A 12,527-nucleotide genomic window follows, 5' to 3' on the forward strand; every position below is an offset into this window, starting at 1 on the left:
GCAACTGATGTAGCCATAAATAGTGTTTTGGTAATGGACCCCTCTAGGACTGCCAACCTCCAGGCCTAGCTCAGCTCCCTCCCCTCCCCAAACACCACCCTTCCCAACTCTCCAAATATTTACCAGCCCAGAGCTGGCAACCCTACCCCCTCCCATCTTTCTTGTTCTGAGGGAATAAAGAACTGGTGCACTGGTGTGTAAACAGAATGTCACTGTCCATTCTTGGATTGAGTGGACTGCCATTGGGATTGACACTGAAATGAACCACACACACAAACACACACGTGACTTCCCCTTTTCGTGTTGCTTGGGTAAGTGATTCAGCAATCTTTATCATTCTCCAAGGTCCATGTTCTCCTTGCAAACCCATCTGTAGCGTTTAAGGCAACTGTTATTCTTCCAGTTACGGGAAGCTAATGAAGGTACGATCATGGCACAGTCTTGGTTTGATTTCCTAAAGGCCCTTGGGTTGCTGGGCTGGTCTTCAGACCAATACCTAGGAAGAAAGAGTTTCAATGACACCGATTGGAGAGAGAGAGAAGACATCTACATATGTCATAAAAAGAGGTGAGAATGAAAGGGGACAAGACCTGAAGTTGAAGGGTGGAAGGTACCAACTCTGACTGTAGGTGGGGAGATCAGATTTTTACATGCTCACTTATGCTTATTTTTTTTAAGTTCTCCAATGTAGAAAAGTGCCATATGCATATTAGAGAAATTAATCTTGGCCCTTTTTAACGGAGCCTGGCTTCTGATGGTTTTATTTGTTTGTTTGTTTGTTTTTATATACCACCGCTCTCAAATATCTTACGGTGGTTTACAAAATCAATAAAATACAATAAACCCCCCTAAGATAACCCATATAAACACATTAGAACAACAACATAATAAAATATAAACCCATCCCCCCCACCCCCCATTCAGCATGGGACAATCACTATCTGGGAGCAAGGAACCTAGTTGGCTTCAGCTTAGTGATCCTCAGATGACAACGCTCAGAAGACAGATCTCTTGGTCAATTTTATTGTCTGCCTCAAGGTAAGAGTGTTCCTAATTTCCCTGGGAACTCCAGTAAGACACAATAATAATAAGAACCCTGCAGGAGCAATCAAGTTGCCAACCTCCAGGCAGGGCCTAGCATTCTCCTGGAATTACAACTGATCTCAAGAGTACAGAGATCAGCTCCTCGGAAGAGAAATGCCAGCTTTGGACATGCTCCTTCCCTTCCCCAAACTCTGCCCTTCCCAGGCCCTTCCCCCCCCCCCCAATATCAAGGAATATTTTAACCTGCAGCTGGCAATCCTATAAGAATCGGACCAGTGTAGGTCCATCCAGCCTGGCATTCTGTCTCACACAGTGGGTAACTGGCTCCACTGGAGGCCCAGCAATAAGACAGAGAGGCTGAGGCCTCCCCCTGAAGTTGCCTCTTGGTACTCGGATTCAGAAGTACATGGCCTCCAAACATGGCGGTTCTCCTTGGTCAACATGACTAGTAGCCACTCAGATTTCCCAGGAATGCTCGTGTCATGAAGGGCATCGGAGAAACCAATTCAGCAATGCAGCTGGATAATTTGGCCACCTTTATAAATCACCTGAATTTTTTTCAGCACCATTATAGCTGTGACAGTCACCAGACAGCTGATCTCTGGGGATCAGCTGTTTGGTGGCTCTGGAGGCATTTAAAAGGACCTGGGCTCCTTTAAATGACTCCAGAGCTGTAGTGTCTCCTCCCCAACCCCAAGACTTCCCAGGCAGTGAAAACCCGGTTCTATGCTGTCTGGGAAGGCTCGAGTGGTGGGGAAGGAGGCATTTAAAGAGCCTCCAAAGAGATGTTCCTTGAGGATCAGTTGTTCGGGGTTCTTCCCACCCCAGGCTTCCCAAGCTGTCTTGGGCTGTGCAGTGGAGATGGTTCAAACTGCCACCCCTGCATAGCTTCTTTCCCTAGATCAGATAGCCTGCGTTGTGCAGGGATGGGGCGTGATTAAAACCATCCTCCCCACACAACCTGACAGGCAGCTGATTTTGGGGAGATATTTCTCTTCCTGGATTAGCTTGGGCTGTTGGGGGGGGGAGGGGTTGATCTGAAATAATAAGCCCGAAAAGTACCCAAATCAGCACTGACAAAATCAACGCTGATTTGGTTCCTGTTTGAGCCGAATCACCCATTCCTAGTGGAAACTTTGTCACGGCAGCCCAGGAGCTACAGAAAACCCTGCAGACTTAGACGTCTGGAATGACCACCACCTGCCTTGCCCTGTCCCAACTCACTCTTGCACCAGTCTGGAGCCATCTGACCATCTCCACTTGCCTTCCTCGTTCTCAGTTGTAAGGCCGATCCAGGAAGTGCGCTGAAGTTTGGAAGAGATGAAATTCTGCAAAGGGACATAAGCAGAAGCCCCTGGAGTTGTATCTGCTTAAAGAGGGTCATCAGGTCCAGTCCCTGACATCTCCAGCTAAAAGAGCAGGCAGCAGGCAATGGGGAATATCGCCTTGTGACCCTGTGACCCTGGAGACCTGCTGGCAGTCTCAGCGGACAATGCCAAATGTGATGGACAGTTTCTGTGATACCTCATCATACCATATAAAGAGAGCAGGGGTGGGCAAACTGTAGCTCTCCAGATGTCCATGGACTACAGTTCCCATGAGCCCCTGCCAGCATTTGCTGGCAGGGGCTCATGGGAATTGTGGTCCATGGACATCTGGAGGACCACAGTTTGCCCACCCCTGATATATATAGAGAGAATTTGCTTGGTGTGCTGGGGGAACAGTTCCCTTATTCTCAACCAGTGTGAGAACATTTTTAGTCCTGGCTCTCCCTGGTGGAATGAGCTCCCTACAGATCTTTTGTCATCGTTCTGACGTTTTTTGAGAACCCTTGGTGCTAGGGTTGCCTGGTCAACCAACAGGAGGATTGGGGGGGGAAGGGGTAGAGTTACTAGATCCAGGTTCGGAAACTCCTGCACATTTGGGAATGAAGCCTGGAGAGTTTAAAGACTTCGGTTGGGTACTGAGCTACAGAGCCCCCTCTCCAGGGGAACTGATCTCTGTAGTCTGGAGATAAGCTATAATTTCAGGGGACCCCCAGGCCCCACCGGGAGGCTGGCATCCCTGCTTGGTGCTACAGAGTATGCATTTCATGCTGATAGTTGGAAATGCAACTCCCTCTTTGTCCCCCTCTGAAGGGCAACTCCCATTCCTTGCGGCTGCCGTGAGACTAGACAGACCAATGGCTTGAGTCCATGTCAGGCACCTTTCCAAGTGGGGACACCACCAACGAAGGAAGGCCAGGGCCAACCACCTCTGCTCTTCACTTGCTTTGAAAGCCGCTCGCCAGGGTCACCATACACCTTGTAGGGGAGAGGACCAAGGAGAGCTCTGCAGAGGAAGGCAATGTCCAACCACCTCTGCTTCTCCTCTGCCTGGAAAGCAAGAGGCAACTAATACCCCCGTGGGCTGTTGTAGGCCAGGAAATCACCGTGACATGCTTTGAAACACTTGACTAGTCCCGCCCTGAGTCCCCGTTGAGTTACCGTCGGGACGCTCTGCTTGCCTAAGGAAAGGGTCGGCAGCACAACAACAGAGCATGTTGGGGGACGATCAGAAACATCGGGGAGGGAAAGGCGAACAAGACTCCACCTGTTCCTTGTTGTTGAGGACGGAGGCCAAGTGAGCCCCCTGGGCACTGCAGAAGTCTTCCGCGTCGTACCAGGTTTTTTCTCCTTTGGAAAAATAATAGCGGCTTTTCTCCTGTCGATGCCAGGGACTAGAGCGGATTGATTTTCTATGGAAGATGCCTTCTACGAGGAGAAGAGAGCAGAGAAGAATCAGTGGGCCATGACATGTTCCATGTTGCTTAGCGGGTGGCCTGGGAGAAGGCCCCCGTCTGAACTCACGCCTCTCCCCACAACAGACAACCTGTGCGGGTGTTTGTGGCTGGCCTGGCCACAGTTTAGCTGTTCCCCAATGGCATGCCTGCCCCGTATCGATGCTTGGAGTTGACCCCCAGACGCTCCCACCACACTAAAGAGATACTTGCCGTATATTTCTGCCTTCTGGGTCTTGATTCTATTGGCCTTTGCTAATCTCCCGGGAACCCGACGCATTTCTTCAGCAACATCCTGGGCTAGAATCAGACAGAGTGACCGTCACAAAAAGGCTGCTCCTAATTTTTTCTACCCTTTTCTGTCAGCCCAGTTTGTAGCCCAACAGGTCCTTTGCCCCAGGTCTTTGACTGGCCGCCTCCCCTCTCATCCCTCTCCTTCTCTTGTGTCTACATTTTAAACTCCTCATTTGTTCCTGCTCACCCCCCCAGGATTGGGACACTCCGTTTCCTCCCCTCCCTGTTTGTTCCAGCTCAAGAGTAGTCTTATCATAGAATCCTAGAGTGGGAAGGGGCCATAGAGGCCATCTAGTCCAGCCCCCTGCTCAACGCAGGATCAGCCCAAAGCATCCTAAAGCCCAAAGCATCTTAAGGGAAAGGCTGTGAGAGCAGCATCTTGGCCCGGAGGAAGAGATGCCAGATTTGGGTCCTCATGCTGGACACTGCAGAGAGGGCAGAAGCTACACAGCGATACACAAGAGCTTCCAGGCTAGCTGGGGTACACCCCCCCCCCCATTTCAGGCTTATCAGCTCTGGCTGGGGGGCTCTGGCCATCCCTCTGGCCACCTGTGAAGACGAGGTTCAGTCCCCCAACCAGCAAGTGAGTCTGCCCATTTGCTTACGACTGCCGGTGAGGAGCTCTGGGTCATTGACCGCGACTGCCAAAGAGCCCCTCAGCTGGTTAAACTCGTAGTCCACATTGAGCTGACGTTCCTTCAGCTCCCAGTCTGAAATGATGGATACAGGTGGTCAGTGTCAATCCTTCAGCCACAGGCTTCTGCCAAACCCTCCCACCCATTCCGTGTCCCTCGCCCCGTGCCGGACATCCACCAGGGTGACCAAGGCCGTGCCAGTCCCGTAGCCAGAAACCAGACAGAAGAGGATCCGGGCAATCTACTCCATCCAGGAACCCCTGGTCCATCGAGGGAGCATCATGTGCCGCTCTGGTGCATCTGCACTGGCTCCCAGTCTGCCTCCAGGAGCTGTTTAACCCTTCAAGCTCTGCATGGCCCGGGGCCAGCACCCCCAAAGGGCCTTCTGCAGCTTCACAAAGCCAAGCTAAGGTCCTCTTGGGAGATGCTTCAGAATGCTCCAAGAATAAGTGGGTGGCAACGTGGGAAAGGGCCTTCCCCGTTGTGGCCCCCACCTCTGGAATTCAGGGATATTCCTCTCTCTCTCTCTGTCTCTCTCTCTGTCTCTGTCTCTCTCTCTCTCTCTCTGTCTCTGTCTCTGTCTCTGTCTCTGTCTCTGTCTCGTCTCTGTCTCTGTCTCTCTCTCTCTCTCTCTGTCTCTGTCTCTGTCTCTCTCTCTCTGTCTTGGTCTCTGTCTCTCTCTCTGTCTTCCCTTTATGGGTGGCGTTTTACTGTTTTGTTTCATCCGGCTGTTCCCTTCTTCCCACCCAATGTTTTATTTACTACCTTAAATACTTTTACTCTAAAGGGGCCTTGAAGGCAAGGGAGAAGCGGAGGGGGTTGGCCACTAGTTAAGAGTTTCTCTGCAACGCATGTGTTTTGCTCCCACCGGGAGAGCCCCACAGATTCTGCTAACAGTTCTTTCTGGGCTGAACGACCCTTTAGAGCAGGAGTAGTCAAACTTGTGGTCCTCCAGGGGTCCATGGACTACAATTCCCATGAGCCCCTGCCAGCGAATGCGAATGCTGGCAGGGGCTCATGGGAATTGTAGTCCATGGGCATCTGGAGGACCACAGGTTGACTACCCCTGCTCTAGAGCAAGAAGGAACTAGACTAGCTCGGGGAGGAGGGAGAGACAGGAGGTAAAGTTGAACTTACACTTTATGGCCACCAAGACTATCGCGGTAATGCTTGCTGCAGCTATTAGCCAGCAGATGATATAAACCTTGTTCTTTTGTATAAGGTACACTACTCCGGGGCGTTTCTTTTCCTCGTCGTCTGCCGGCATGTCTTGTTTCACTGAGGCTTTTCTGTCGGTGGCTTGAATGAAAAAAAGGAGAAAGGAAGCTGGTGAAGGAAATACAGCACAGGAGGGAGCAAAACACCACAAGGCCGCTGTCTGATTTCTTACACAGATGCCTGATCCTGCTTTACACTGATTCTGACCCTCACCCCCCCAGGTCCATCAAGGGCAGTGGCTCGCTGGGGTGCCAGGCACACCCACGTCATGCCCCCTCCTGCTTGGTCCTTGGAACTGGAGATGTCAGGGGCTGGACCTGAGACCTTCTGCAGGCCAAGCAGAGGCTCTTCCACTGAGCCACAGCTGCACTCCGTGGCTCTCCAGGACCCCAGGCAGGTCTTTCCTATCACCTGCTCCCTGCTCCCTTTACCTGGAGATGCTGGGAATTGAACCTGCGGCTTCCTGCACGCCAAGCAGAGGGTCTGCCACTGAGTCACATCTGATCCTTATGTGTACGTGTTTTTTCTCTCTTTTTTCTTTTTGGATGGAAGCCAGTTTGGTCTAGTGGTTAGGAGCGCAGACTTCTAATCTGGTGATCCAGGTTTGATACCCCACTCCCCCACATTCAGCCAGCTGGGTGACCTTGGGCAAGTCACAGCACTGATAAAACTGTCCTGACTTAGCAGGAATGTCAGGGCTCTCTCAGCCTCACCCACCCCACAGGGTGTCTGTTGTGGGGAGAAGAGAGGGAGGGCGATTGAAAGCCACTTTGATCCTCCTTCGGGTAGAGAAAAGCGGCATCTAAGAACCAATTCTTCTCCTTCTCCTTCTCCTTCTCCTTCTCCTTCTCCTTCTCCTTCTCCTTCTCCTTCACTCTTACTGGTCAACTGGACAGAATTGCCTTTGGAGGGGGGGGGAGCCAGGAAAGCCAGCTTTCTGGCATGTTCTTGGCCTCTGCAAGAAGAGTCCCGCTGTCTGCCCAGGCCCCTTCTGCTAACTCACTGCCAGACCTCGCAGGGGGCCGGGGGGTCCAAGGGCTCTTTGTTTGTGCCAGGTGGGCGTGGACAAGAAAAGTCCCCCTTGCAGCCTTGCAAGGCACCTGGGGCGGGGCAGGGGGACACTGAGAGGAGCTGGTGCTTGGCTGGCCTCCCCCTCAGTTTCTCCCGTCTCCACGGGGGGGGGGGTGGAGATCCCCCCCCTGCATCCAGGTAATGGAGAACAGTTCACCAGCAGGAAGTGGCAGCTGTGGAAGGCGGACCCCTTGGCTTCCTGGCCCGCTGAAGCCCTCCCTTCCCCCAGCCCCGCCCTGCTCAGGTGCCACGCCCTGAACCCCCAGGTATTCCCCAACCCACAATTGGCACCGGTTCCGCCTGAGTGGAAGTCGCACAATCCCGAGACCGGCAGCCCCTCCCACCATACAGAGGACCAGGCGAAAGCTTGGCCCCTTCTCTGGAAGATCCCCCGCCATGCCCTGCTCGAGCGGCCCCAGGACAGTGACCGGCTCCTCCCCTCCGGCCGATGCCCAGGGCCTGGGGGGGCCAGGCAAGCCGTGAATCTGGTTGCCCGGCCCGTGCCTGGGGGAGACGCTGAGCACCAACATGGCAGTGAAGGGCAATGTCCAGATCCCAAGAAACATCCAGGGTCTACTCAGCCTGCCTCAGCACAGGATGGCCGTCCAGGCGACCACCCCGGAAGAGAAGAGGGTCTCCCGCTGAGGCTTCCTCCGCTGCTTCCCTTCCACGCTGCTTCCTCTGCTTGTTGCCAGACCTGCCGTAGCCCCCATCCCTGTCCTGCCCCCCCCGTCTCCCCCCAGGGCCCCTGCCCAACCCATTGTTGCCCTCTGGGGCCCTGCTGATTGGCTGCTCCCCCAGGCCACGGCAAAAGGGGGGCTGAGAGGGGTGGGGGGCTGTGAGGAGGATGTCACAAAGGGGGGCTGTGCCCTGAGCCCCCCACACACACTTTTCAGCATCCCTGGCCAGACTCTGGGGAGGGGGCTGGGCCATCCCTCCCCTCCCCTTGTTCCCTGCACCCCCTTCCAAGAAAAGCTCAACAAGAGTCTCACTTCCCCCTCTTTCACAGGCTTCCTTCACAGAGGGGCCTACAAATCCCCTCCTTGAATGAGCCGTGTAGGCTGTCCTTTGACAAATGGACCAAGAACCACCAGAGAATATAGAATGTAATCCATAGAACATGCTCCATCCGAGGACAGCTTCCTTCATAGAATCATAGAATAATAGAGTTGGAAGGGACCTCCTGGGTCTAGTCCAACCCCCTGCAATATGCAGGACACTCACAGCCCTCTAGCTCCTCCACTGTCACCTGCCACCCCCTTCAACCTTCCCAGAATCAGCTTCTCCGTCAGATGGTTCTCCAGCCTCTGTTTAAAAATTTCCAAAGATGGAAAACCCACCACCTCCCGAGGAAGCCATATCCACTGAGAAACCACTCTGTCAGGAACTTCTTCTTGATGTTTAGATGGAATTTCTTTTGAATGAATTTCATCCCATTGGTTCTAGTCTGTCCCTCCGGGGCAAGAGAGAACAACTCTGCTCCATCCTCCATATGGCACCCTTTTAAATACTTGGTTACCAGATCCCCTCTCGGTTGTCTCCTCTCCAGGCTAAACAGACCAAGCTCCCCCAATCTGTCCGCATACGTCTTGGTCACTCCTGTGATCCGTGATGGGGGGGGGGCCCACTGGCAGAACCTCTGCTTGGCATGCATAATGGCCCTGGTCCAGGCTCTGGAATCTCCAACGAAAATGACCGAGGGCCAGGGAGTATTGTGCACAGCAAGAGACCTCACAAAAAGTCTGCCCCCAAAAACGTATTTTTAAAATTTCTGCACATGGCAGCATTTTCGCTGAGGAAAACCCACTGTAGTATTATTGATTCTGCATGGCATCCCCCCTTATAGCAGTGACTGCACCCATTCCACACAGTATTTAAAACTAACCTTGCAATGACTTTTATTATGGTGCCAAGGATGCCTGTTTTCACATGCATAAATGTTAACATGTTTTTGATCTCCTCCTGGGTGCCACTGTACACCAATGGGTGAAGGGACAGCTTCTAGTCTCTCATGCGCCAATGGGAGTGAGGCACCCCTGGTTTGGCACAGACCCTCCCACCTCTGCTATGGCAACATTACACCAGCAGGAAATAATTTATTCATTCCCTGTGAGGCATTGAAATCCAGTCTCTATGAGGAACAGAGACAGAACATTTGCTTGGCACAGAGAATATTTGCACAGCCATTAATTCCCCCGAAAGAACTGGGCCTGAGTCCGTCTCCAGCAGGGCCCAACCCCCTTTGGCAGCCCTGTAGGCCCCCCTTCTTCCAGACCCCACAAAGAGACGCTCACGACAGGCACGTTGGTAGACTTTCTGTATTGCGGCATTACAGCAGATCAGAGCTACGACTCAGTCTCCCCCCTTCTTCCACGGCTAAGTCTGTCTTCAAAGCACACAAACTCAGATCCCTTTTATGATCCCCAACCTCGAGATGGAAGATGCTCTCGGGTGCTGAAGTGGAGCTGAGCTGTTCTCGCCCTTTTCCCACAATCCGCCAAGTTGACTGGAACAGCAGTTGGCTTAGACGTTAAAATAGGATTTTCTCTGCTCCCCTCTTGTTGCATGAAGATTAGAATATCAAGTTCATATCACATTTCGTAGATGGGTTCAGGCGCCATCTTACAAATCCAGTTTTTCACAGTGTTACAGTAGGCGTCCTGCCAGGACTTTTGTCTTGTTTGGGAAGATATTATTTCACCACAGGTCTTATGAATATCTGTGTTTGGGCCTGGCCTCCCTGTATTCCAAAAGCTGAAAGACAAAGACAGCAGCAATAAGAATAGATGTATACTGCTCCGTTACATGTAACCCAAGCACTAACTAAAATTTACACTATTTCATTTTACTTATTTGATGTACATGATTGACAGTCAGCCTTTCTCTGCTGGACTCAAGACGGACTACGGGGAGTGAGTCAAGACATTCAGTAGGAGGGATACTCAGTCAGCAGTGCAAGAGGATTAAGATTTTAGAATCAACTAGGTATCTAAAAAGAGAACTAAAGCAAAGCATACCTATTAATCTGATTAAACAATGTAAAGAATTACATAGCAGGGGCTACTTCCAGCAAGCTCTACACACTACGAGACACACTACGACACACCAGTCATTTATCCAGCCAGTATGTTGGAGAGATTAAGAGCACAGACTCTAATCTGGAGAACCATCTGGAGTTTGCAATCACCCCCAGGTACACTCCCCAAATCCACCACAATCCAGATAACAAGAGACAAACAGATCCAAACAGAAATCTACACAAATTACTCTACAAAACACCTATGAATACTGACTCCACTCCACATACCAGCCTCAGCTACTACTTCCCAGCAGTTAGAAAAGGACAAAAAAAAAAAACCCACAGATTTTTGCAAGGTATATCTTCTCCACCCAGGCTGGGTGATTTCATTTATTGACCCAACATCCATGACTCTTGGGGAAATCTGTCATCTACTGTACAGATGCAAAAGTAGCTGCAATGAAAAGGAAATGAGACTCCACCAGCACAACTACAGCTGAACCACACAACTGTTTAGCATAATACGTGTGCTGGATAACTCTCTTGAGGCTTAGCTGCTGAAAATTGTATGGTCTCCTGCCAAATACATTCACGATGATGTTTCAGCTTCCCTACCTCTTCTGCCAGATGTTCAATGCAATTGTACTTCAATGTACCCTCTTGGAAACTTCAAAGCTTCTAGATAATGCAACAAATAGACGTTTTTGAGAAATGTCATTCAGCACTCACACTAAAGGCGCGTCTGCTGGTTTACCAGTAATCCAGAACCATTTCCTTCTGACCCGGCGAAGTCCGAACCAATGAGGAACTCGCTTCCTGTAGACCATTTCCTCTAAAAACGTCTGAAAAACACAAACTGGAAGTCTTAGAATGGGGGGACTGGAGTCTTCTGTCAGAACACTTCCAGACATTGGTAAGCTGAAAAAAAGAAATGAGCACAGGAATCAGAAAATAAGTGACAAACAGACAAAAATAAAAATTCTTTAAGGTTTGGAATGAGCAAAGTGAAGAAAACAGACTTGAAACTTTCTCTAGAAGATATCCCTCTAGATACTTCCAGTCAGAAAAAAATATGTTTTACACTCTGAAATTGTTAATCACTAATCACTACCACTAAAAATAATCAAGTTCAAGTTGTGTGCAGACAACTAACACCCCACCTGATTTGCCCTCCCTGGGGGTATGCTACCAATAGGGAGAGAGCACTGTCACAATGAGGGCCAATCAGTTCAAACTGCATGCAGATTGGGAGAGAGCCCTGTCCCAATGAGGGCTGATCAGTTCAAATTGCATGCAGACAATTCACTCCCTACCTGATTGGCCCTCCCTGGGGATCTGCCGCTAATAGGGAGATAGCACTCTCCCAATTAGGACCATACATGGGGCTTATCTGTCCTCCTCTTCCTGCTGCTTGGTGGGTGGAAGAGATGCTCGTCTCTCTGAAAGGCCCTGCTACTGGTAAGTGGTCCTGTCCCCAGCCTCTTCCTACCCTCCCTCAGGCAAGGGAAAAAAGCCAGCTGTTTCCTTTGCCACCTATGCAGGTCTCCGTTTTCAGCTCTCTGCTGGAAGGCAAGCTGAAAGGAAGGCAGAAAAATCAGCATTTCAAAAGTAGAATGCCAAGGGACAGATACAATGAAATAAATGCCTTAACTTAGTCTAGGAAATCAAAGATTTGCTCGGGCAGTCTAAGGGCGTCAGCAGAAGAAGCAGTTTCATAATCCATGCCTTCCAGCTTCAAGTTAATATAGGCTGTCAGCTTCTCACTCCACACTCTGTGGTGACTCACATTATTCCGCAGTCAGCAGCCCTCTTGCTAACACGGTGGGGTGCCTTTTAGACTGGGTCTCTCTTCCAGCACACAGCTGGCACTGCTTAATTGGCCCAAGGGAGCTGGCTGGGCTAACAAAGCAGCGAGCTACAGCTGGAGGCTAGGCAGAGGAGAGGAGAGCTCCTGCAACAACTTTGGAATCTAAGCCCAGGACTGTCTGCAGTTTCATTTCCTCCTGCTGGTCAGAGCTCTCTGCCTGTTGAACATCTGGCTGCGCTAAGTTTTCATCCAGCTGAGGCTCAGGTGAACCTGGGAGCTCCTGGCAAGGCTGTTCCTCTAAGGAGTCCTCCCTAAAAGGACCTGGGATCCCAATACTTTCGTATGGCCCTGCAGCAGGTCTTTGGAGAGCTCTTTGATCTTCCCCACCCTCCCTCTCCTCAGAGGGGCTGGAGGGATCCAGCAAACTTCCCCACCCAACCTGGCCCTTGGGGTATGTGGGGGGGGGGTGAGAAAGAGGCAGTCCCCCCCCAAACAAAAACCCAGCCCAGCCTGCTATTTGGGAGATGGGGTGGGTGGGAAGGAGGCAGCCTGGCCTTCAGAAGATGTGGGGGTTGGTGGGAAAGAGGCAGCTCAGACTCCCATGGTCTTCTCTGCCCAGCCTGGCCTTTGGAAGATGCGGGCTGGGATGGGACGGGACGG

General features: G+C 51.3%; 2 protein-coding genes across 6 annotated transcripts in view; both read right to left on the minus strand.

Annotated features, from left to right (window-relative positions):
- Positions 1-285: 285 nt before the first annotated feature.
- On the minus strand, positions 286-7,764 carry LOC143820051 (CD209 antigen-like protein D). Of its 2 annotated transcripts, none has more exons than XM_077302421.1 (7): positions 7,628-7,764; positions 5,890-6,051; positions 4,723-4,827; positions 4,037-4,123; positions 3,637-3,797; positions 2,309-2,372; positions 286-496 (listed from the first exon to the last, which is right to left on the minus strand). In XM_077302421.1, the coding sequence occupies exons 2-7, from the start codon at positions 6,017-6,019 to the stop codon at positions 429-431; spliced, it is 615 nt and encodes a 204-aa protein (XP_077158536.1). In that variant the 5' UTR covers positions 6,020-6,051; positions 7,628-7,764; the 3' UTR covers positions 286-428. The 2 variants fall into 2 exon arrangements, with proteins under 2 accessions (XP_077158536.1, XP_077158535.1); XM_077302420.1 differs by having other exon boundaries at positions 2,269-2,372.
- A 1,579-nt stretch (positions 7,765-9,343) lies between these two features.
- LOC143819536 (C-type lectin domain family 4 member E-like) overlaps positions 9,344-12,527 on the minus strand; it is a 56,169-nt gene continuing 52,985 nt past the window's right edge. For all 4 annotated transcript variants that reach the window (XM_077301282.1, XM_077301284.1, XM_077301281.1 and 1 more), the window contains 2 exons: positions 10,790-10,902; positions 9,344-9,795 (listed from right to left, as the gene is read on the minus strand). In XM_077301282.1, coding sequence (XP_077157397.1) covers positions 9,633-9,795; positions 10,790-10,902 — 276 coding nt within the window. In that variant the 3' untranslated portion in view covers positions 9,344-9,632. The remainder of the gene's footprint in view (positions 9,796-10,789; positions 10,903-12,527) is intronic.

The sequence above is a fragment of the Paroedura picta genome, chromosome 10 (assembly GCF_049243985.1).
Source record: "Paroedura picta isolate Pp20150507F chromosome 10, Ppicta_v3.0, whole genome shotgun sequence".
In the NCBI taxonomy this organism is placed as follows: domain Eukaryota; kingdom Metazoa; phylum Chordata; class Lepidosauria; order Squamata; family Gekkonidae; genus Paroedura; species Paroedura picta.